Source organism: Arachis hypogaea, chromosome 5 (assembly GCF_003086295.3).
Source record: "Arachis hypogaea cultivar Tifrunner chromosome 5, arahy.Tifrunner.gnm2.J5K5, whole genome shotgun sequence".
NCBI classification, from domain to species: domain Eukaryota; kingdom Viridiplantae; phylum Streptophyta; class Magnoliopsida; order Fabales; family Fabaceae; genus Arachis; species Arachis hypogaea.
This window is the reverse complement of record NC_092040.1, coordinates 4,003,247-4,026,762: the sequence shown is the minus strand read 5'-3', so window position 1 is coordinate 4,026,762 and position 23,516 is coordinate 4,003,247. Positions and strand designations below refer to the sequence as shown.

General features: G+C 31.8%; 1 protein-coding gene across 1 annotated transcript; it reads left to right on the top strand.

The window, feature by feature from the left end:
• Window positions 1-6,886: 6,886 nt before the first annotated feature.
• On the top strand, window positions 6,887-21,663 carry LOC112800276 (butanoate--CoA ligase AAE1-like). Its single transcript, XM_025842472.3, has 2 exons — window positions 6,887-7,181; window positions 19,971-21,663. Exons 1-2 carry the CDS (start codon window positions 6,966-6,968, stop codon window positions 21,426-21,428), a joined length of 1,674 nt encoding a protein of 557 aa, XP_025698257.1. The 5' UTR covers window positions 6,887-6,965; the 3' UTR covers window positions 21,429-21,663.
• The last annotated feature ends 1,853 nt before the right edge of the window (window positions 21,664-23,516 follow it).

Genomic DNA, 23,516 nt, shown 5'->3' with positions numbered 1-23,516 from the left:
GCTGTTTGGAGGGGTTTGATTTTAGCTTGGGATTATGGCTTGAGAGATATTGTGTGCGAAACAGATTCTCTTGACATTTTGCACATTTTAAAAAATCTGGCAAATGGGCTAAATTGTGATGTGGTTGATATTCTTCAGAAGATACAGGGCTTCTATCAAGACCTTGGGTTGTGGATTTTGAATGGATTACTCGTGATGCTAACGCTGTGGCAGATTGGCTGGCGAGATATGCGGTCAAGACCAATCCAACTCATGTTATTTGGTCGGAACCTTGTGATAAGTTTCAGCATCTTATGCTTGTTGATTTAGAATAATCTCTTTTTTTTCTTTGTTTCTTTTTGTTTAGTCACAAAAAAAAAATCAAATTTACAAAACTATTTATGTATTGAATACTAATAGATAAATTAAATTACTTTTGGGTCACTATCAATAGTGTAAAAAATCACTTTTTTAAATCACACAAATTTAGTGATGGATCCGGCAAATTTTTTATAGTGGGGCGAAATATATATAACATTATAATCATTTTTATAATAAAAATATTATGTTTACATAAAAAATTAGCTATCAAATAATCTATTATAAATTTGTGTATAAATACATATATCATTTAATTTATTTTTAATATGTATTTTGTATTTCAAAATTTATATTTTAAAATTTATTTTATACAAGTGATTATTTTATGTATACATAACATAATTATTGTTATAATTATATTTTGCTATTGTAAAATATGATTAGGTTTTAAAATATCTAATTACAAATTAAAATACTAAAATAGTAATTTAAATAATAACATATAATTTAAAATTTACTTTTTTATATTTAATATTTTAATACCTTGACAATATAATTAAAATGTCTTTTTTTGTATATGTCGTTAAACAATCATTTAAAACTCAATTTTCACACAATCAGCTCTTGATGATATTCATAGTTGAAAAAGTTCATTCAATTAGTGTAATTATTATGAAAAAAAAACTAAAACTAATTTTAAAAGAAGAAACACAAATGGATAGATAATATTCTTTCAAATCGATTTCTAAGAAAAAACACCAATCTTATTTAAATTTAAAAATTGATCATTATAATAGACATCTAATACGAAGTTCTCAAATTGACTATCAAATATTAAACGTTGAATAAAAAATTATTATGGGGTCAAATTTAATAATTTACTAAAGACAAATAAATATTATTATTATATACTACTCAATAAAATTTTAAATTATAGTGGATACATTTGCCCCTAAACCCACATAAGTGGATCCGTCCCTGCATAAATTATAATAAAATATATGTTTTACGTCTCTCAAAATTTTCTATTATACTAATATAAATAAATTTGGTTATTACTAGTTTATCGCAGGTTTAATTAACTTAATTAAACTATTATAGCATATCTGGTAGATTAAAAATTACATAATTTAATTTATTAAGTGTCTGGTTGGCATCTAAAATGTAAAAAATTCTAATAATTAACAACTAAATATTACAAGAATTCGCTTTTAATTAACATACTTGTCTCCTATTATTTCTTAAGAATATACATAGTGGGATTGAATAAGATTCGTATAGCATGACCATGTTGTAAAAGAGATTCCGTCAACTAAGAAAAAATAAAACAAAACAACAAAAAATGTCCCTGCACAACAATGCAACTATCTATAAATTAAAATAAGAAAGATATAACGAAAATATAAAAAAGAAAGAAGGAGTTAAAGTAAGAGTAAGAGCATCAATAGCCGTGTAAAAAAAAAAAAAATAGTAAAAAATGAACTCTGCGTAAATAATTGAAAACTGTGTGTAATATGTTGGTTCTAAAAAATATAATTATAAAATGACGTCGTTTTATAGATTACTATTAGTTATAAAGTAAGGATTTTTTTTAATTTGTTGTGTCTTTACTCAGATATATTTTAAACATAATACACATTTATATTTGTTCAATACACATATTTTTTGTGTTTAATTGTGATTTAATAAAAAATAAAAAATTTGTTTGCAGATATACTTGAACACACATAAATACTATATGTGTCAGTGTGTTTAATCTTATTTTTAATATGTATTTTTAAAATGAGTTTAGAAATAATATATATTATTAATTATTAAAACAAAATATATTTAAAATACTTTATATAATAAAAATAATAAAAAAATTGATCTATATTTTAATATCAATAAAATATTAAAATATCATTTTAATTTATCTAAAAAATACTTTATATTATATTTATTTACCGTGTCTCTATATTTTATAAAAATTTTAAATTTACGTATTCACATATTTTATGTCGTATCGTATTACGTGTCTGTATTAATATCCATACATCCTAGACGGTTATTTATTTTTCTCAAATTTCTAATAGCAAATTCTTGAAACTGTAAACTTGGTAAACTTTATTCACATTAATTACATACATTTGAGAAATAATAACAATTAATCACTGGATCGATTAGATCTACGCATTGCACAAAAATAAAATAGATATATATTGTATAAAATGTATAAATTATTTTAAAATTTAATAATTATATTATATAACTAAAATTTATACATAAATTTGATTTTAATAAAATTATAAAAATAATTAATGCAAATTTATTTATTTAATTTCATATTATTATCTTTATTTTTGTTCTTTTATGTACTCATTTTTATTTATTTATTTTTAAAATTATATTTAAATATTATAATACAAATATAAAATTATTAGATGAAATATAATTTTAAATATAATGTTTTAGTAGTTAAAATTAATATTTAATTTTTTAATTTTATTTTTATAATTCACGATAATACTATATATTTTTAATAATATTATAATTAAATAATATTAAAAAATATAAATAATTTAAAAAAAGGTTGGATCATATAATTAATGAATACAAATAGGTTAAAAATTAAAAAATTCAAAAATATTATAAAAGACATGATATTAATTGCAATTAATATTTAATTTTTTAATTTTATTTTCTATGACTTACAATAGTAGTTAGTATCATATATTTTTAATATATTATAACTAAAATTACTAAATAATATTTAAAAATATATAAATGGTTTAAAGAAACAAATATGATACATGAATGATATAACAAATGAATATAATTAGATAAAAAAAATTAAAATATTATAAAAGTGTTAAAAATTTATTACTTAACACATATGTTTAGTAAACTAAAAAAAAAGTTATGATCAACCGAATTTTTTAAATACTTGTGTAAAATATTACTAAGAATGAAAAAAAAAAAGAGGCCAGATATTATGTAAAAAGAGGAGATAAGAGATGTGAAGTGTTGATTTATATAAAAATATAAGAAGAAGTAAGTACAAAAGAAGAGAGTAAATTGTGTTTTATTATTCAATGTATACCTATTAAAAAGAAATAACATTAATATTAAAATTATATAGTATCTTATATTAAAATAAAGAGTAAGAGAATATAAAAAGTATAGAGTAATCTAAAGAAAAATAAATGACATAAGAGTGAGAAGAAAAATAAAAAAGAATCCTAAATTGCAATTCTATGTAATATTCATAAAAAAGAGTGAGCATAAAAAATTTTAAGTTGCAATTCTATATAATAATCATAAGAAAGAGTGATTATAAAAGAAAGTAAATTATGTTTATACTTAATAAAGAATATTAATATTAACATTGAAAGTATATAATATTTTATATAAAGTAAAAAATAAGAAAATATTAAAATTATAGAATAACATCAAAAAAAATAATTGTCATACGAATGAAAAAAAAATAAAAAAAATTAACTATAATAATAAAGTACATGAAAAATAAAAATTAAAAGATTTAAAATCAATTCAATTAGACAAAAAAAGTTAAAAAATAATTCAATTAGATAAATAGTATGTGAATTGTGCCAATTAATTACTTATGTTGATATCGCATAATATTAGAGAACTAGAAAATTAAAAATGTATTAGTACACTTTCTCCAATTCTGTTTTAATTTATTACAAATAAATAGATGCCCTAATTCATGTACCAAACACCGTACATACATATATTTCCCTGTGCTATCTTTTGCACCTAATAACATCAATTCCAGGTTCATGATGAGCCTAATTGGAAAAACTACTATAAAAAAATATTAAATATCATCAAATTTAGGATTGTAGAATAGCAATAAATTTGTCAGATGATAAAAGGTGTCGAATTTTGTTATATTAAATTATTACTGATAAATTTACATTTTTGACGATAAATTTGTAGTAATAATTAAAAAAAATAGGTGCATAAATTAGTATTAAATTTACTGACAGAATTTATTTAGTAAAATCGTTACCTTTAGCTGACTTCACAATAATTTATTGTCGAATTTTTTGGACGATAATTGAAGAATAATTTTGTCCTAAATTCAAAGCGCCAACATTTTTTTCTTCATTTTGCATCTGTCTCTCTCTCCCTCTCTCTCTAGTCCTCTCCCTTCCTGCCACTTCGTCAGCCCCGCTGTCTCCTCAATATGTCTCTCTCTTTTTTTTCTCTCTCTAACCCTCTCTTCCTGCCGCTTCGTCAGTCCCGTCGCCGCATCTTCTCTAGTAGCCTTTCTCCCTCTCTCCTTTATCTAATTTTGCCGGCTGCCATCAACAATGCCGACCATTATCAACTTTCTTTCTTCCGTTTTGTTTTCACTAAATTTAAAATTTATTTGGTTTTAGTTGTTAATTAGTATAATAATTTAGTTAAAAGTAATTTTTTTTGTTAAGATAGAATTAGATGATGCTATTAGACTTTTGTGAATTCTAATGTTATAACGAAGTGATATTGTTATTGTTGTACTGTTAGTTTTGAATTGAAATTGAATTTAGTAAATTGATAATGTTTAAATTTAAATACATATAGTTCATAAAATTCAAGTTATTCTCTTTAAATAGGTATATTATTAAATGTTTGACGCGAATAATTTTTAAAAATAAAAACTTGTTAAGATTCTTGAGAACATACCTGGGTGTTTAAACAGTACTTTATAACATGGTTTTATTATTTGTAGAGGTATACGGATAAAAATAAAGTGTGAAACATGAATATAATATTTAAAATTGGGACTATCTAATCTATTTTGACAAAAAAAAACTTATAAAGAGTGAAATCTATACCATTAAATTGAGCAAATGTTCCTCAAGTTAAATAATAAAAATATATAAAGCACTCCAAATTTACAAATTAAATGCGAGGATAGGATGACACTGCAATGCTGACGAGTGATGAGTGATGAGTGATGAATGATTCCATTAATCAGCAACCGTGTCTTTTTCTTGATGCACACTATACACGCCTTTGACACGTTATATGTATTTTAATTTTTAAAATAAAATATTAATCTTATTATTTATAATTTATTTTTAATAAATAACTACTATGTACAAAAAAGTGACTAAATGATGATAGACGACCAAAAGTCAAGAAAATTTTATTAAGAGTAATGAGAGAGAAAAAATGAATTTTAATTTATAACAATAAATATATAAATTTCTATAAAGGTTAATTTATATAATGATCAATTTAGATGAAAAATTCAAATACATAAATTCAACAATTTTAAAAATTAAATATCGAAAGAAATCATTAATTTAGTGAAACAAAAATAAATTTAATTATTCAAATTAAATTATAACCAGAGAAAGGAAATAAAATAATCAAATTAAAATTTGTTTAACAGTTTTGCTATAGAGACTTTTCTTAAGCAACAATCACGTTACAAAGAAATGACGAATGAAAGTTAACTTTTAATTTTTTTCCTTTGGTTTACAACATCATTTGAGTTTTTAAAGAAAGAAGTAGTTAAAAAGAAGGATGAAAACATAATTGTGTATATTGTCTCATTCTATAAATTTAAACTTTTAAAATGAGTAATTTTATGACATATTGTATTTCAATTAAGCATGAATATAAAAGTGTGACTGATATTATTGTAGAGACAATCTCAATTCAGAATTTGCTACACGTTATCCATACTCCAATGACAAAATCACCCATAATTTATTGTGATAATATGAATGTAGTTATATTAGATGTAAATTTAATTTTGTACTCCAAATCTAAATATGCTGAATTAGACCTTTATTTTGTATTCTAAATCTAAATCGCCAATATTATCACTAAGTCCATTTTTTCTTATTTGTTCAATGAATTTTGGAGCAAACTCAAATTTATTGGCAAGACAATCCTTCGTTGTTTGTGGGAGATAAAGGAGATAAAGAAAGTTAATTTATTGTTAAAGGTTAATTACAACAAATTTGTTAAGTTATTAGCGATGAATTGTTATTAATTTAGCCCGCATTCACTCTAACTATATATAGTGCGATGCATATATAATTAAATAAATCATAACTTTCTATTTTATTATTTTTTAACCGAATAATGATGATGAGATTTAAAATGGTAATTTGTTAATACTAATCAAGTTAATCATATTTTATTAAAAACAAATATGCTATTTAATTTGTATATTAAAATTAATTATTAATATATTTATATATAATATATAAATTATTTAATTTATTTTTAATATATATTTTATATTAAAAATAGATTTTAGTAATTAATTTTAATATACATATAATATAATTGTTTTAAAAAATGTTAAAATAGAATAAATATATTTTAAAAAAACACAAACAAACAACATTAAAATTCGCAACCTGCTATCTTATTTAGTACCTTTAATAATAAGTTTTATTTTTTAAAGAAACGCTACACTTTTTTTTTCTTGAAATGCATTACCCACTAATCTGAAAATTAAGCTAATTCTACTAATAAAGCAAATCCCATTGGGTTGACGGCGTCATGGTATGAATCTTGTGCACTAAGAAGCCATGTACATATACATACTCTATCTACCGTGTCTTGTACTTCACAATCTAATTTATTATATATATCCGAGAGAGAGTTTCTTTTGAAGAAAGAATTTTATTTGATCGTAATTACCTAGCAATATGAAAAAATTAGAGATACTTATTCCGTGCTCTGCAAACTATACTGCTTTGACACCAATCAGTTTTCTAGAACAAGCGGCCACTATTTTCGGTGATAATAAGGCCTCGATCATTTATGGTGACTACGTTAGATTTTCTTGGAAGCAAACCTATCAAAGATGTCTCAACCTAGCTTCTTCTCTCCTCAGCTTTGGGATTTCCCATCCTCATCATATTGTAAGCTAAGTTCCTTTAAATTCATGTAATCTATGCTCATAATTTCTTAGCTGCTTTTTAGATTTCTACATTATTTCTCTTAATTTATTTTGTGCGTAGAAAATAACCACCGACATAAATATATTTTTATATAAAAATAATATTAAAATATAAATACATATTATATTAAATATATCAAATTAAAATATTTAACAATTTTCATTATTTATTATCTTTTAAAAAAATATATTCATGTCACTAATTATTATCCGTGTGAAATTCAAACTCCAAAATATTCATGATACATTATAGTTTAATTTTGTCTAGTTTCATATGTTACATAACATGAAGCTAAGATTGCTATTTAATAGAGAATTATTTTTGATATGTCATTTGATATCTCAAATCCCAATTCCTAGTTTCTACCTTATTAGCTTTATTTCTGAAGTTCTTGCATTAGCTATGTTAGCTTTTAGAGCTAAAAGTTAGTTATACCAGAGTAGTGTGTAATAATCCTTGCAAGTTTCTTTTCCACCTGTCCTAATTATTGATAAGGTTATTGCCTCATATGAGAATTTTCTTTTCATTTTATCTACTATTAATCACATCTTATAAATGCCATTTAGCAATAAAATACTAAGACAATTTTATTTTAATCAATCATCATCTTACAGTGTATGCTAAGAATAATTATATAAAATATATAATTAAAATATAAAATATATTTAAAATAATTAAAATAATAATATATTTATATATTTTAATTCAAATATTATTACTATATAGTGTTATAGTGTCCAAAAAAGTACTCAATTTACTAGAAAATTTAAAAATTAATATTTAAAATTTATTATAAAAAATTAAACAAAAATTAAATACAAAATTATAAACACCGTAAATTCACCCTACTATCTATACACTCCGTCTTTTCCAAAATCTTGTACTAGGATAAGAATCAAGCTGGATATATTTTCCAAAAGCTTATGTTTAATGTCCTTATACACTCCCTCTTTTCCAAAACCTTGTACTAGGATAAGAATCAAGCTGGATATATTTTCCAAAAGCTTATGTTTAATGTCCAGCAATTTATTTGGGTTCACGATGTCAAGGCATTATTATTCAATACGAGTCTTTGTTTTTAATTTGAAATAATCTATTTTTATACTGTTATATGATTATCACTCAATCACTGTCAATTCTATTCAACCGTTTTGGAAAAGAAGGATTGTTTATATTTGATGTTTTTGTCATTTGTTTAGATCTGAATCAATAAATAAGCGCGTGATCATGGAATATTTTCATGTTTGTAAATTGATTTCAAGTATTCTATCATTATTGTTGAACAACCTAGGCTTCGTTGACATTTTGATCCTCATATACCAAGACTTACGCCAATCAAACTCTTCTTTAAAATAATATTTATATTTTTAATGAGTCAATAATCTTTTTTTGTCAGACATACATACGCATTAGAATATTAAATAGATCTGGCTAATATATATCATGGTGGGAAGAGTACTATGATATGAAATTCATTTTAGTTTTGAATATTATTTAATTAATTTATTAAATTTTAATTTTGACATATTTACGGTCTAATTTTTATATAATTATTTAATTAATTTTACTTTTTTATGACCATTTTGGTAATATGCATGTGTGAAGTAATTATTTATATACATGTAAAAATATGTAATTTAATGCATAAAGTATCTTTGTATAATATGTTAGATGGGAATTAAATACTTAATTTTTTTCTAGTCATATGGAATTTGACTTTTTGAGAGGTTATGATGTCAAAGATAAATTAAACTCCACGGAATAATAATATCACGTGAAAATATTGATCAATAATACTTAAAAATTTCAAAATGATAATTAAAAGAATATTTTATAAACACAAAATATCAATTATTAAATATATACACTATGAACAACTTCTTATAAATTTGAATGTTTATTATAAAGGTAAATTTGGTTTGATTATATGGTCACATAATTTAATTGTAATTACAAATTTATTTTATTATAATTGTATATCTGATTGGAATATATATATATATAGTGTATGAACTACGAAATTTGATTTTAAATTAAAAAAAATTATGTATATATCAAAAATTAATCATTAAATTAATTATTATATAAATATATATTATTTAACTCATTTTTAATGTATGTTCTATATTTTAATATATATTTTATATTAATAATTAATTTGATAATCGATTTTTAATGTACATCAAACATAAAATCATTATAAATGTGAATTTGATTTATATTTCTTAGATATTGTGGAGTCACTTTCTATATTCCTAAGACTACAGATTTTTTATATAGTAATGGTTGATTTATTAATTTATGTGTTCATGTACCACTACTAATAATTAAAATTATAATATAGTTAAACAAACTATAAAAGACTGTTGGTTAATTAAAGCTAAAGCTAGTAGAAGCCTTATCAGTAGGGACTAAAATATTGTTGTACATACATCAACTACATCTTCAATTATATTATTTTAAAGCCTTTTAGGTGCAGCTATTCTATTACACAAAGTGTAATAACCAATCATTGTAATATTATTAAATTTTTATAATTTTAGTGAAATAAAGCTCATTTACTACCATCATTATTGTCTATGCATGCATTACTGAAAATTTTATTTAATTGTTACTACAGATTTTAATATTGATGCTTGGCTGCTTGCATTAAAATGGACTTTCAGTTAAATCTTTAGTTTCTATGAGAAATAATAATGAATATGTTTAATTGTTTATAGGCAAGATTAATTATATATATATATATATATATATATATATATATATTAATTGACTAAAAGTCTAAAATCTCTTCAGAATGAATTTGTCTAGGCATATTTTATAAAATAGAATTACTTCTTAATTTCTTTTGAGTGGAATTTTAAATTAAATACGGTGTTATATATATATATATATATATATATATATATATATATATATATATGTTTGAAAAATAGCAAGCCATTAAAGATATGAGATGTATAAACTTTTTTTTTCTTTTGAGTAATATATATAAATTCTTGAACTAAAATTTATATTGCATGCACTCAAATATTATATAATAATACTGTACATATATGTAAAAAAAAATATAAAAAATATTCATCAAGACCTTACTATATGTAATTTATTTTAAAAAAATATTGGAATTGCAATTTATACCCTAAACCCTAATCTTGATTTGTGGTTATTTCTCGTTACCTATTTGATAGGTCTAGAAAAAGTTTAATACTCCTTAAGCTTTGAACTTACATATAACATGCGTCTGATATTACATCTAATATAAAAATAATAAGATTTATCGAAATTATAAAAAAATGTAAAAACTATATATGCCAACTAAATGTACGTACCTAATAATCTAACAAACGAAGTGAAGATCTATAAAATATAAGGATCATTTAGAATGTATATTATAAGACCCACTATAATGATGGAGTCAATGCAATAATGAAAAAAAGTTTAATTAAAATAGAAGGGTACTCTTTGTTTTTAGCGGTGAATTAACATAGAATTAGAAGACTTTTCTTTTAATTTTTGGCCCTCTTTATGTATAAGTCTTGCTAACTCATATTAAAATGGAGAAGCTTCAAATGGTGGTGGTGATGAGTTAGATATGTATTAATTAAGTACTCATTATTTGTACCACACAACATAAAGGTTTAATAGCTTCCTTTGTTATTCGAGCTATAATAAAAAATGATTTAATAATAAGAGTCAATACAAATATAATAATAAGAAAAAAAGAAAAACGATAAAAACTCGATTTAAGGAGAAAATAGTTTTTGGATATTTATTTACTTTTCAGGTAAATAGAATGATTTTTTTCCCAAAAAAAAAATACTATTCCAAGAAATAAAAATAATGTTGTTTATTATTGACGTGTAAAAAATGTTGTCTATTATTTGAATAAAAGACCAGTAAAAAATAAATAAAAAATTAGCCTACATACTTATTTATATCATGACTTAACACTAGGGTTCAGACACAAATATACCTAAAAATCCAATCTAAAGATTGGTTCTCGCTCCCCACTGACCAGTTGGATTTGATACAGACTCCACTCTAAGGAAGTCCGGATCAAATGTTAGCTCGCAGATAACACTTATTCAAATAAGTAATTGTCTCTAAAATATCGCAACCGATTTCTAGGAGCCATATCTCAACTTCCTTAAGATAAAGGGACGGTTATTCACCTTAAAAGATGGAATTACTCTAATAGTGGTTGATGGTTCACCACTATAAATACACTGACACCCCTCAGGTATCTTTAAGTTCACCACCCCATTCCTTCATACACACAAGTCGGACGACGGCTCACAGACGCACACCAAGTCGGAGACCCCATCCTCCACACATATAGGCCATTCTCACAAGTCCAACCCATTAATCTCCGGTTACCCATCGTAACATTGGCGCCTTTGCCGGGGACCCGAGAGATCAACCAGTGATGGCGGATGACTTACACGAAGATGGCAACATAGCATCCGATTCTGAGCAAGAGAATCAAGATGTTGGAAACAACGACAGGGATATAGTCACTCACCAAGGGGTGACTAACCAACATAGAGAAGGCACTTCAGGGGTAAAAGACCCGAAAGTAAACTCCTCTGAAGGGCGTGAATCAGAAAAGGAGGGACAACCCCAATGCAGCTGACTTCATGGGATTGTTCCACGGACACCAAGGGCGCATGGAGTAATTGGAGCAAGAGTTGGAACGGCAGAGAGAAACAGATAGAAATTTGAGAAGCGAGATCGAGCGACGAAAGGAGCTTGAAGAAAAGCTCCTAAGACTAGAGTCTGCTCTTCGAAGTCGAAACTCTCGTAGCGACATAGAAGACTCGCCCTTGGGAGGAGAAGATCCGTTCAGTGAGGACATAATGAGGGCAAAAGTCCCAAGGAACATTAAAAGCCCTGATACGGACCTCTACGACGGAACTACAGATCCAAAGCATCATTTAAGCAATTTTAAAAGCCGGATGTACCTGGCTGACGCTTTTGATGCTACTCATTGCAAGGCTTTCCCGCCAACCCTTACTAAAACAGCGATGAAGTGGTTCAATAGCCTCCTCCCGAGGTCGGTCACTAGTTTCGATGACCTCTCGCAGAAATTCCTCATGCGATTCTCAATCCAAAAGGACAAAGTAAAACACGCACCGAGCCTACTGGGAGTGAAGCAGGAGGTCGGAGAACCTTTGAGGGATTACATGGAAAGGTTCAACAAAGCGTGTTTGGAGATCCAAGACCTGCCCACGGAGGCAGTGATTATGGGCCCAGTAAATGGAGTCCGAGAAGGCCTCTTCTCCCAATCCATCTCGAAAAGGCACCCGACCTTCTTGAGTGATGTACAGGAAAGAGCTGAGAAGTACATCAACATGGAAGAAAATGCAAGGCTGCGAGAGCCAAGTTGGCAACCTGGGCACTCTCACTCATCAAAAGAAAAAGAGAGAGAGCCCAAGAAAAAAGAGGAAGTCGGCCCTGAAAGGCCTAGGAGATATCATTCCTATACTCCTCTACGGGTTTCCCTAGTTGATATATACAGGAAAATCTGTCATACTGAAAGACTACCTCTCCCTAGGCCCATCAAAAATAAAAAGGGGAGAGTCATGGCGACTACTGTGAGTACCACAAAATATATGGTCACTCAACAAATGATTGTTATGACCTAAAAAATGTGATAGAAAAGCTGGCCAGAGAAGGACAGAAGGTCAGCTGGACAGATATCTCATAGAAAGGTTGGACCATTATGGCAAGAGAAAGCGAGATGACAAGGACCGAAGAGACCCACCACCACAGACTCCGGAAAGACATATACATATGATCTCGGGATGATTCGGTGGAGGTGGCCTCACAAAGTCATCTCGCAAGAGACACCTAAAGAAAGTCTACCAGGTTGGGGGCGAAGCTCCCGACCTTCCAACCATCTCTTTTACTAAAGAAGATGGGCAAGGTATCATTCCTGGACATGATGATCCAGTTGTGATAACCATTATTCTTACCAATGCCCATCTTCACAGAACCCTGGTGGATTAGGGAAGCTCAGTCGACATCCTGTTTAAACCGGCATTCGAGAAGCTGGGATTGGATGAAAAGGAGTTAAGAGCTTACCCCGATACTCTATATGGACTGGGGGATACGCCAATCAGGCCATTAGGATTCATACCCCTACACATGACTTTTGGAAAAGGGGTAAAATCCAAAACTCTGAGTATCGACTTCATAGTCGTCGTTGTGGATTCGGCCTATAATGCTTTAATAGGTAGGACAACCCTAAATTGGCTCGGAGCAGTGGTGTCCACCCCCCACCTTTGCATGAAATTTCCAACGCCAGAGGGAATAACAACCATTAGGAAAGACCAGAAACTGGCGAGGAAATGCTACAATGAAAGCCTAAACTTGAGAAGAAAAGGCAAGGAGGTTCACACCATTGAGCTCGGAGGGATCAGAGCTAAAGAAGAGTTGCGACCACAACCCGGGGGAAAAACTTAAGAGATACAGGTTGGAGAAGAGGAAGAAAAAAACACCAACATAGGAGCTAACATGAAAGAATGTATGAAACAGAAGCTTATAGGGCTCCTACAAGAGAATTCCGACCTCTTCGCTTGGAAAGCCTCCAACATGCCAGGGATAGATCCCAAAATCATGTCACATAAACTGTCAGTATACCCTGGATTGCGACCTATTCAGCAAAGAAGACGGAAGCTCGGACTTGAACGGGCCCAAGTGGTGGAAGAGTAAGTACAAGCCCTCCTAGAAGCCGGCTTCATCAAAGAGGTTAAATATCCGGGGTGGCTGGCAAATGTGGTGCTAGTCAAAAAACAAAATGGAAAGTGGAGGATGTGCGTCGATTACACTGACCTGAACAAAGCGTGTCCTAAAGACCCATATCCACTCCCTAACATTGATACCTTAGTAGACTCCAGCTCAAGGTTTCAATACTTGTCATTCATGGACGCATACTCGGGATACAATCAAATCCCGATGTACAAGCCGAATCAAGAAAAAAACATCTTTCATCACGCCAAGAGCAAACTATTGCTATGTGGTCATGCGTTTTGGGTTTAAAAATGCAGGAGCCACATATCAAAGGTTGATGAATAAGGTGTTCGCACCCCACCTTGGGAGTCTAATGGAAGTCTATGTAGACGACATGCTAGTAAAAACCAAGGATGAGGCCGACCTCCTGGTTGACCTCTCGCAAGTTTTCAGCACCATAAGAATGCATGGGATGAGGTTGAATCCCGCAAAGTACACCTTCGTGGTGGAGGCTGGAAAATTCTTGGGATTTATGCTAACACAAAGGGGGATTGAAGCCAACCCCGACAAGTGCAAAGCAATCCAAGAAATGAAAAGTCCGACTTGCTTAAGGGAGGTCCAGCTGTTGAATGGCCGACTTGCAGCCCTTTCCAGGTTCTTGGCAGGATCAGCGTTAAGATCTCTACCACTCTTCTCTCTACTAAGAAATAGATGCCAGTTCGAATGGACTCCTGAGTGCGAAGAAGCATTCCAAGAGTTCAAAAGGTTTTTAATCCAACCTCCCATCCTGACTCGACCTAAAGTAGGGGAAGAACTCATCCTGTATTTGTTTGTAGCCGACAAAGCTGTAGCATCATCCCTAATACAGGAAGACGAGGTCGGGAAGCATCCCGTATACTTCACCAGCAAAGTCCTATAAAGCCCTGAATTAAGGTAACAAAAACTTGAAAAGTTTGCATATGCATTAATAGTAGCCTCTCAAAGGCAACGGCCTTATTTTCAAACTCACACAGTAAGAGTTCGAACGAACCAATCCATGAAGCAAATCCTTCAGTAGACTGATATTGCGGGTAGAATGGTCCAATAGGCCATAAAGTTATCCGAGTTTGACCTTAAGTACAAAACTCGAACAGCAGTTAAAGCTCAATGCCTTACCGACTTCGTGGTAGAATATGCAGGAGATCAAGAGGGAGCCTCCACCGCGTAGGAATTATACGTGGATGGATCCTCTAACAAAGTCGGGAGCGGTGCATGCATAATATTAGTCAAACAAGAGGGAACTTAAGTAGAAGTCTTCCTTAAATTTGAATTTTCAGCCTCTAACAATCAGGCAGAATATGAAGCCTTGATTGCAGGGTTCAAACTGGTAGAAGAAGTCGGAGCAACCAAAGTAGTCGTGTTTAGTGACTCTCAGGTGGTGACCTCCCAAATAAATGGAGAATATCAAGTTAATACCCCAATATGAAGAGCTACTTAGACAAAATATTGGAACACCTTAGGCGATTTGCAGAGATCGAGGTCAAACATATATCTCGGGATCTTAACAGCACAGTAGATGCCCTCTCCAAGTTAGTTAGTACCAAACCTGGAGGGAATAATAGAAGCTTGATCCAAGAAACTCTCCAAGAACCCTCTGTGACAAAAACAGAGGACAGACAAGACGTCCTTAAAGTATCTGGATTGGACCTCGAATGGATGAACCCACTAATCGAATACATAAAATTCGACATCCTACCTAAAGATAAAAAGAGGCCATGAAAATCCAGAGGGAAGCACAAAATTACACTTTAGTGCAAAATATTCTCTATAAAAAAGGAATATCCACACCACTATTGAAGTGCGTTCCGGCCTCAAGGACGAAGGAAGTACTGGAAGAAGTCCACAATGGTATATGTGGAAATTATTTCGGAGCAAGATCTTTGGCTAAGAAGGTATACGAGCCGGATTCTACTCGCCGACCTTGTATAAAGAGGCCACCGAGTTCATAAAGAAGTGGCAGTCATGACAAATGCATGCAAACTTCCACGTCGCTCCCCCCCGAGGAGCTCATTAGCATAACTTCTCCATGGCCTTTTACCAAATGGGGATTGGACCTATTAGGGCCCTTTCTCCAAGCGCCTAGACAAGTAAAATATCTAATAGTAGGGATAAACTACTTCACGAAGTGGATAGAAGCAGAACCATTAGCCACCGTTACAACCCAGAGAAGTCAGAAATTCCTCCACAAGAACATTATCGCAAGGTATGGGGTCTCTCACTCCATCACCACTGATAATGGCACTCAGTTCACTGATTCCACCTTTAGAAACCTGGTAGCCAGTATGAAGATCAAACACTAATTCACCTCGGTAGAGCACCCACAAGCAAATGGGCAAGTTGAGGTAGCTAATAAGGTTATACTGGTTGGGTTGAAGAAAAGGTTGCAAAATGCAAAGGGAGCCTGAGCTAAAGAACTCCCTCAAGTACTATGGACTTATCGGACTACATCTCAATCTGCCACAGGAGAAACACCCTTCCGGATTGCTTATGGCATAGAAGCCATGATACCAGTTGAAATCAACGAGCAAAGCCCAAGCGTGAGCTTTTACAATGAGGTTGGCAACATACAGGGGCACAAAGAAGAGCTCGTGCTACTCCCTGAAGTCCGAGAATAAGCCCAGATAAGGGAAGCAACGCTGAAGCAAAGGATGACGAACAGGTACAACAAAAAAGTCATTCAAAGACGCTTCACTCCAGACGACTTAGTCTTAATAAAAAACGACGTTGGAGTCAACAAGTCTGGGGAAGGAAATCTTGCTGCTAATTGGAAAGGGCCATATAAAATCACCGAAGTCTTAGAAAAAGGATACTACAAGGTAACCGATTTGAGCAGTACCGAATTTGGACGAAGACCGTCTCAGGACGAGGTGGAGAGACAATGGCCCCATTCACTACAATTTTGTCAGGGTTAAGAGGAGAAAGGTCCAGATCAGAAGCAATGACTCCGACCTGCTCCTTAAAAATCCTCCAAGCCTCCTCCGAACTCTTAGCCACTGAATCCTCCAGGTCCTGGTAGGCCTCCCAACCTCTTGCCAGCTCCCATTTTAGATCGATGTTCTCCCCAAAGAGCCAGACATAGTTCTGCTCCGCCTTCTCCTTAAGACCCTCTGTCATGGTACACTAGCCCATCAACCTCTTCTCCCTCTCCTGAAGCCGGGTCCTCTCCTTCCTTAGCTCGGCAACCTCCTCCTTAAGCCTCTTCTCTTCCTCTTGATAAAGGAAGATCTTCCCCTCCAACTCCTCAACCTTTTGGGTAGAACCCAAAGAGCTAAGGAGAGTCTTTTCCAAAATATCAAGGAGTTTTGTACACACCCCAGTAGCTCAAACACTCCCCTGAACCATAATATTAAGATGGTTTTAAATGGAAACATCGTCCATATAAATTTGAGTATGGGAAAAGATGTGATTTCGAACGAATTTGGGACCATCAAAATTAGAACCTCCAGAAGAAGAACCAGAAGTCTTGTGCTTTTTTCTTCTCGGGTTCAGGGGAAGATCGGGCCAGGGAAATGGGAGGAGGAAGAGAAGAAGCAGAAGAGGAGGATACCAAAATAGAACCAGAAGAGGTCCCCAAATCACGAGGAGGAGGAGGAGGAGGAGGAAGAGTACCTGCAGCCCTCGCGGCATCAACTTGAGCTCGAGACCTCCTCTTGGCATTTTGGACCTTTTGGTAGGAGGAGCCGGATCCTTTCTTCACCATCTCTGAAAAAGAGGGAAACAAAGAGTTAGTCTATAAATCGGAAGGCTACAAGTTGGAAGCAACAAATCGAAAGATTACAAGTCGGAAGTTATCAAAATCATTAACAAAGATACCTAATTGGGTCCGCACAAAATTCGGAGACCCCCTGAAAAAACTTTTTGGTATCCAAGTAAGGGGCTCTCCCCCAAGCTTCCCGGAAGAACCCTACTACGGCATCCTCAACTTCATCCAAATCGTCAAGGATATACTTTTCTATAGGAGAAGCCTTCAGCTAGTACAGAGAAAAGAGGGGAGTGGAATCTTCATCAAGAAAAAAGGGATGGTGACCCTCTACTGCTAGGACTTTAAAAAAGAAATTCTTGAAGTCGTGGAAAGACTCATCAAACATAGAGAAAATTTTCCGACCTTGAATAGCTCGGAAAGACACCCACTGATGCTTACTATTTTGCCCACTAAAAGGCTTACTCAGATGAAAAAGATAGAAAAAGATCTTTAAGGAAAAAGGGAAGCCTAGCTCTCGGCTTACGAGCTGGTAAATCCTCATAAATCCCCAAGAGTTGGGATGGAGCTGTGTGGGAGAACTCGGCAGTGATTCAAAACATCCATCTCAAAATCAGAAAAAGAAAAGAACCCAAGGCGGGTAAAAAGGCAGTCATACATAAAGAAGAAATGGGGATCAGAGTCAGAAATTCTCCCAAAACAAACCCAGTCTCCAGGACCCGGGGCAACCAATTCATACTTAGACTCATCATTCTCATCACTACAGAGCCTATGGTGGGTACGAATGTCAGTAAGATAGTCTGTATCTACTAGGGGACCCTCTTCAAGAACAGTGACATCTACCCACTCAGAAACGTGAGAAGTCATCCTTTCCAACTAAAAAGAAATAGGCAAAAACGAGACAAAGAGCTACAAAGAAAAATGGAAAAAGATCAAAAACAGGATCTCTAGACGATCAAAGCAAGCCTCTCAATAAAGCAGGGTCACTAGGCCTACAGACAGACTCGCTACGAACATGCAAAAACTCCTCTAAAAATATTCAATAATAAAAGAGAAGGAAAAGAACTAACCTCTGTTTGCGGAAATAAAAAGGAGCAAGCACGACAGCAACTAAGGACTTGAAGAAGGAAGGCTAAAAAAGTTTCTTTCGGAACAAGAGAGTGTAAGCAAGAAGTTTTCAGAAATAAAACAAGGAAAGAAGAGGGAAAAGTATTTATAAACACACCAGGGGCATAAGGGTAAAACGACGCGTTCATTAAAGGGGCGTGCCGTTACCAATGTAACTGCTCCCACGTGTAAATATGAAACCCCTAACGGACACGATGTTTGATTAGACGCGACTGTTGAGAAATTTAAATCACGTCGGTTTCAAAGATCACGTCGGTTTCCATGACACGTCGGCTACATGCTCGAGTTCAAATACTTGAATTCAACTCCTAAGTCAAAGAGATTGGATTCGAGTAGGGGCACTGTTCATACCATGGACCAACACTAGGGCCCAGACACATATACACCTAAAAGTCCAATCCAAAGATTGGCCCTCGCTCCCCACCGACCTCCTCTGATGAGGTCGGATTTGATACACACTCCACTCTAAGGAAGTCGGGACCAAAGGTTAGCTGGCAGATAACACTTATTCAAATAAGTAACTGTCCCTAAAATCTCGCAACCCACTTTCAGGAGCCATATCTCAACTTCCCTAAGATAAAGGGATGGTTATGCACCTTAAAATGTGGAACTACTCCAACGGTGGTTGATGATTCACTACTATAAATACACTGACACCCCTCAGGTATCTCTAAGTTCCAATACTCTGTGAAACCCTTTGCTGACTTAGGCATTAGAGTGTCTTTGTAGGTACGACCCTCCATTCCTTCATACACACGAGTCGGACGACAGCTCCCAGACACACACCAAGTCGGAGACCCCATCCTCCAGACATCTGGGCCATCCTCACAAGTTCAGTCCATTAATCTCCGATTACCCATCGTAACAATATCTAATAATTAATTATTGCGATAATTTATTATAAGAATTCAACTAATTTGTACTCTACGCATATATTTTAAAAAGACAATAATGAAATTTTTGTAATGCATAAAGTAAACAAAAAAATTAATTTTTGTAATAATTTTTATAAAATTTTTTTTAATAATATGCTTAATGTATACTCATAGGGTATAAATTAGACCCTTTTCATAAACTCCTTTTCTTATAAGCATTTCACAACACATAATCAATGGGGTCAGATAACTAATCATGTTCAAATAACACAGGTTGTAGCTTTGGCGCCAAATGTTCCAGCACTCTATGAGCTACATTTTGGTGTTGCTATGGCAGGTGCTGTTCTTTCTGCACTCAACACCAAGTTATTGGATGTAACAACATTACCCCAAATTTTGGATCTATTGGAAACCTGCAAAATCATATTTGTGGACTATCAGTTCTTTGATTCTGCCATCCAGGTGTTTGAAATTATCTCCCAAAGAAAATGCAAGCCACCACCCCTCATTGTCCTAATCTCTGATGACTTTGATCAAATTCCATATTCCCCAGTGATGAATAATGTGAGTATCCTACCAAATACCTTAAGTTACAATGATCTTGTTGCTAAAGGGCACGCGGATTTTGAGAGTTTTAGGCCAAGCAATGAATGCAATCCTATATCAGTGAGTTACACATCAGGCTCCACAGGGACTCCTAAAGGAGTTGTTTATAGCCATAGAGGTGCCTACCTTAATTCAATTGCGGCGATTTCTCGTTTCAACTTGAAATCAAGTTCAGTGTTACTATGGACAGTTGATATGTTTCGCTGCAACGGTTGGTGCCTTGCTTGGGCAATGTGTGCTGTTGGTGGCACCAATGTTTGCCTCAGAAATGTCTCAGCAAAAGGGATATTTGATGCCATCCAATTTCACAAAGTGACTCATTTGTGTGGTGCACCAACCCTTTTGAGCATCATTGCTAATTCATCCCCCAATGATCACAAACCTCTTCAATTCAGGGTAAAATTCATAGTTGCAGGTGTGCTACCACCAGTTCAAATCCTCAACAAGGTAGCAGAACTTGGATTTGATGTTAACATCGGATATGGAATGACAGAGACTCTGGGCCCTGTCATTGTAAGACCGTGGAAACCCGATTCGGATAATGAAGATACAAAGCTGAATTATGGTGAAGGAGGGCTTCCAAGCTTCATGATGGAAGTAGAGGTTGATGTGAAGGATCCAAACACCATGAAAAGTACCCCTCATGATGGAAAAACCATTGGTGAAATCATGTTCAAAGGGAACACCCTAATGCTAGGGTACCTTAACTCGCAAGAAACCGAGGAAGCTTTTAAGAGTGGATGGTTCAAAACTGGGGATCTTGCTATTAGGAAAGAAAATGGTTCCATAACATTGAAAGATAGAGCAAAAGATATTATATATTCAAATGGAGAAGCTGTGAGTTCATTAGAGGTAGAAGCAGTGTTGTTGAGTCATCCAAAGGTTTTGGAAGCTGCTGTTGTTGGAAAATATGATGAGTGCTTGTTGGATTCATCACCATGTGCAGTTGTGAAATTGAAAGATGGATGCAGTGCCACTGTTGAAGAAATCATCAAGTTTTGTGAGGGTAAGCTGGCCACTAAAATGGTTCCTAAGAGTGTGGTGTTTGGGGATCTGCCTCTCAACTCAACTGGGAAAGTACAGAAGTTTCTTATAAGAGAGAAGATCAAGAGCAATGGATTGTGAAAGAGAGGGATAAAAAAACTATATCTTAGGAATAAATCAATAAATGTTATGTAACACACTATTGCTTACCTTGTTCTATGTTGATCTTATACTATTAAAATGAATGCTAAGACTTAAAGAAGCAGATTGGTATGGGTTTAATGTTTTTTTTTCTTTCAATAGAAGAAATACTTTTTTTTTTATGTTGAAAATTATGTAATAATTTCCATCGTCAAATATTCTTGCTTGGTTGATATTTGTATGGTACTTTTCCATAACTCATTAACTCGTCTAGATTTGATTTGAGTTCTTCAACTTCTTTTGGGTAGATGAGATATACTTCAATGAATTAAAAATGCCTTGTGTGATTATCTGCAAAAGACAATTCCATACTCTAGTTTTTAATACTTTCTTTAATTGTATCTAAATGAATTTTTCACATACCTTTTCCTTAATTTGAGTTGTTCTTTCATAAATAATATAGTATCTATATGGTCGTTGATCGGTTATTTATTAGAGTTAACTCTCATGTAACCAATGTATAAGGTAATAAAATATATTAATATCTAACTTATAATCAAATAACAGTCAAGTTATAATGACAACGAGTTATAGTTAAAATGACATAGTCTTTTTATATTCTTAGATGTAGTGAAAATGAGGCTAATAAAATATATTATTATTATTATTATTATTATTATTAAACAAATGTCAGCTGCATAATGTGAAGAAAAGAAACAAGAAAGGTTCCCACTGCAATAGTGCAATTCCCACAACCGAGGATAATAATGATGGATGGCCCAAAGCACATGTGAAATTATTACTAGAACTAGAATCTTATAGTATATCCTATAAGAGATTCATGTGACCTATGATTAATGCATGGCTTCAAGACTTTCAAATAGTGATAGGTTTTATGTGGTGGTATGTATATATGCCATTGCTTCAGGTTCAAACAAATAATTCTTCCTACATTTGTTAGCTTTTGGAATAAGGAGCTACTCAAATGAAGATGAGAAAAACATCTTTTTATAAAGATACTTTGTATAAAAGTGTGATTTATTAATTTGGTCATATTTTAAATAAAAACAATATTTTTATAACATATCAAAATCTAACTTTACAATTCATCATTTAAGGATTAAAAAGAAAAATCATCACATAAAAACAATTATAATATCTTTATGGGAGTATCCACTTTTGGAATATACTTCTTTGGTAAAATGAATTTGCTTGTAAAGTGAAAAAATAAATAAAAAAGACAAAAAAAGGTAGAGCATTTGATTTCATTCATAATTGAAATTATTATATTGACCTAAAAATGGTGAAATTAAAGGAAGCATGTAAATAATAGTTGATAGTTACAATTTTATTGCTAGATTTTTTGTTGGATTAATTTGACATTATTCTTAACATTTAAATGAAAAGTAAATTACTATTTTTATCTATAAAAATTTAAAATATTAATAAATTTATTTATAAAAAATAAAATTAAATTTATACTAATAAAAAATAGTTGTTATATAACAAACGTATTAAAACATTAATTTTATTGGTAGGTAGATATGTTATTAACTATAAAATTTTATAGGTAGAAGTAATATTATTCACCTTTTATCAAGTTCTTGGTGTTGGTTAACCTGCCTCTAGTAATCACTATGTATCATCACTCTTCAATAATTCAACCATGTGATCACTAATTCAATGGAACATCATTATTTCAATAATAGATCTATCACACCGACAGCTTTATTTTTAATTGTGTAATTAGATTTTCAAAAGGATTTGAAGTGAATTGCAACTAAATTATACAATCTATCTAATAATAATAAAGTTTTTTTACTACATTATTTCAACTTTTTGGGAGGTTAATATAGACTATGAAACCCAACAAAAAACGATCTTTAGCTCATAATAATAACTAATAAAATAAATTTCTGGTAATTTAAATAGTTAACAAGCATGATTAATGTGACAAAATGACTTCAAAGCCCAAATGGGTTGGTGAAGGAACTCAATTATTTCTTGATGTAGGCCATTCAACCCATGTCTATAGTACAATAATATAGGCACATAGCAACAAAAACGTGGTTTGATTTTGACTTGGCA

Excerpts from the sequence above, each read along its gene's own strand:
- LOC112800276 (XM_025842472.3), top strand. The coding sequence starts at position 6,966 with ATGAAAAAATTAGAGATACTTATTCCGTGCTCTGCAAACTATACTGCT. Across the intron at positions 7,182-19,970 it reads TTTCCCATCCTCATCATATT|GTTGTAGCTTTGGCGCCAAA; the intron begins GTAAGCTAAGTT and ends CAAATAACACAG.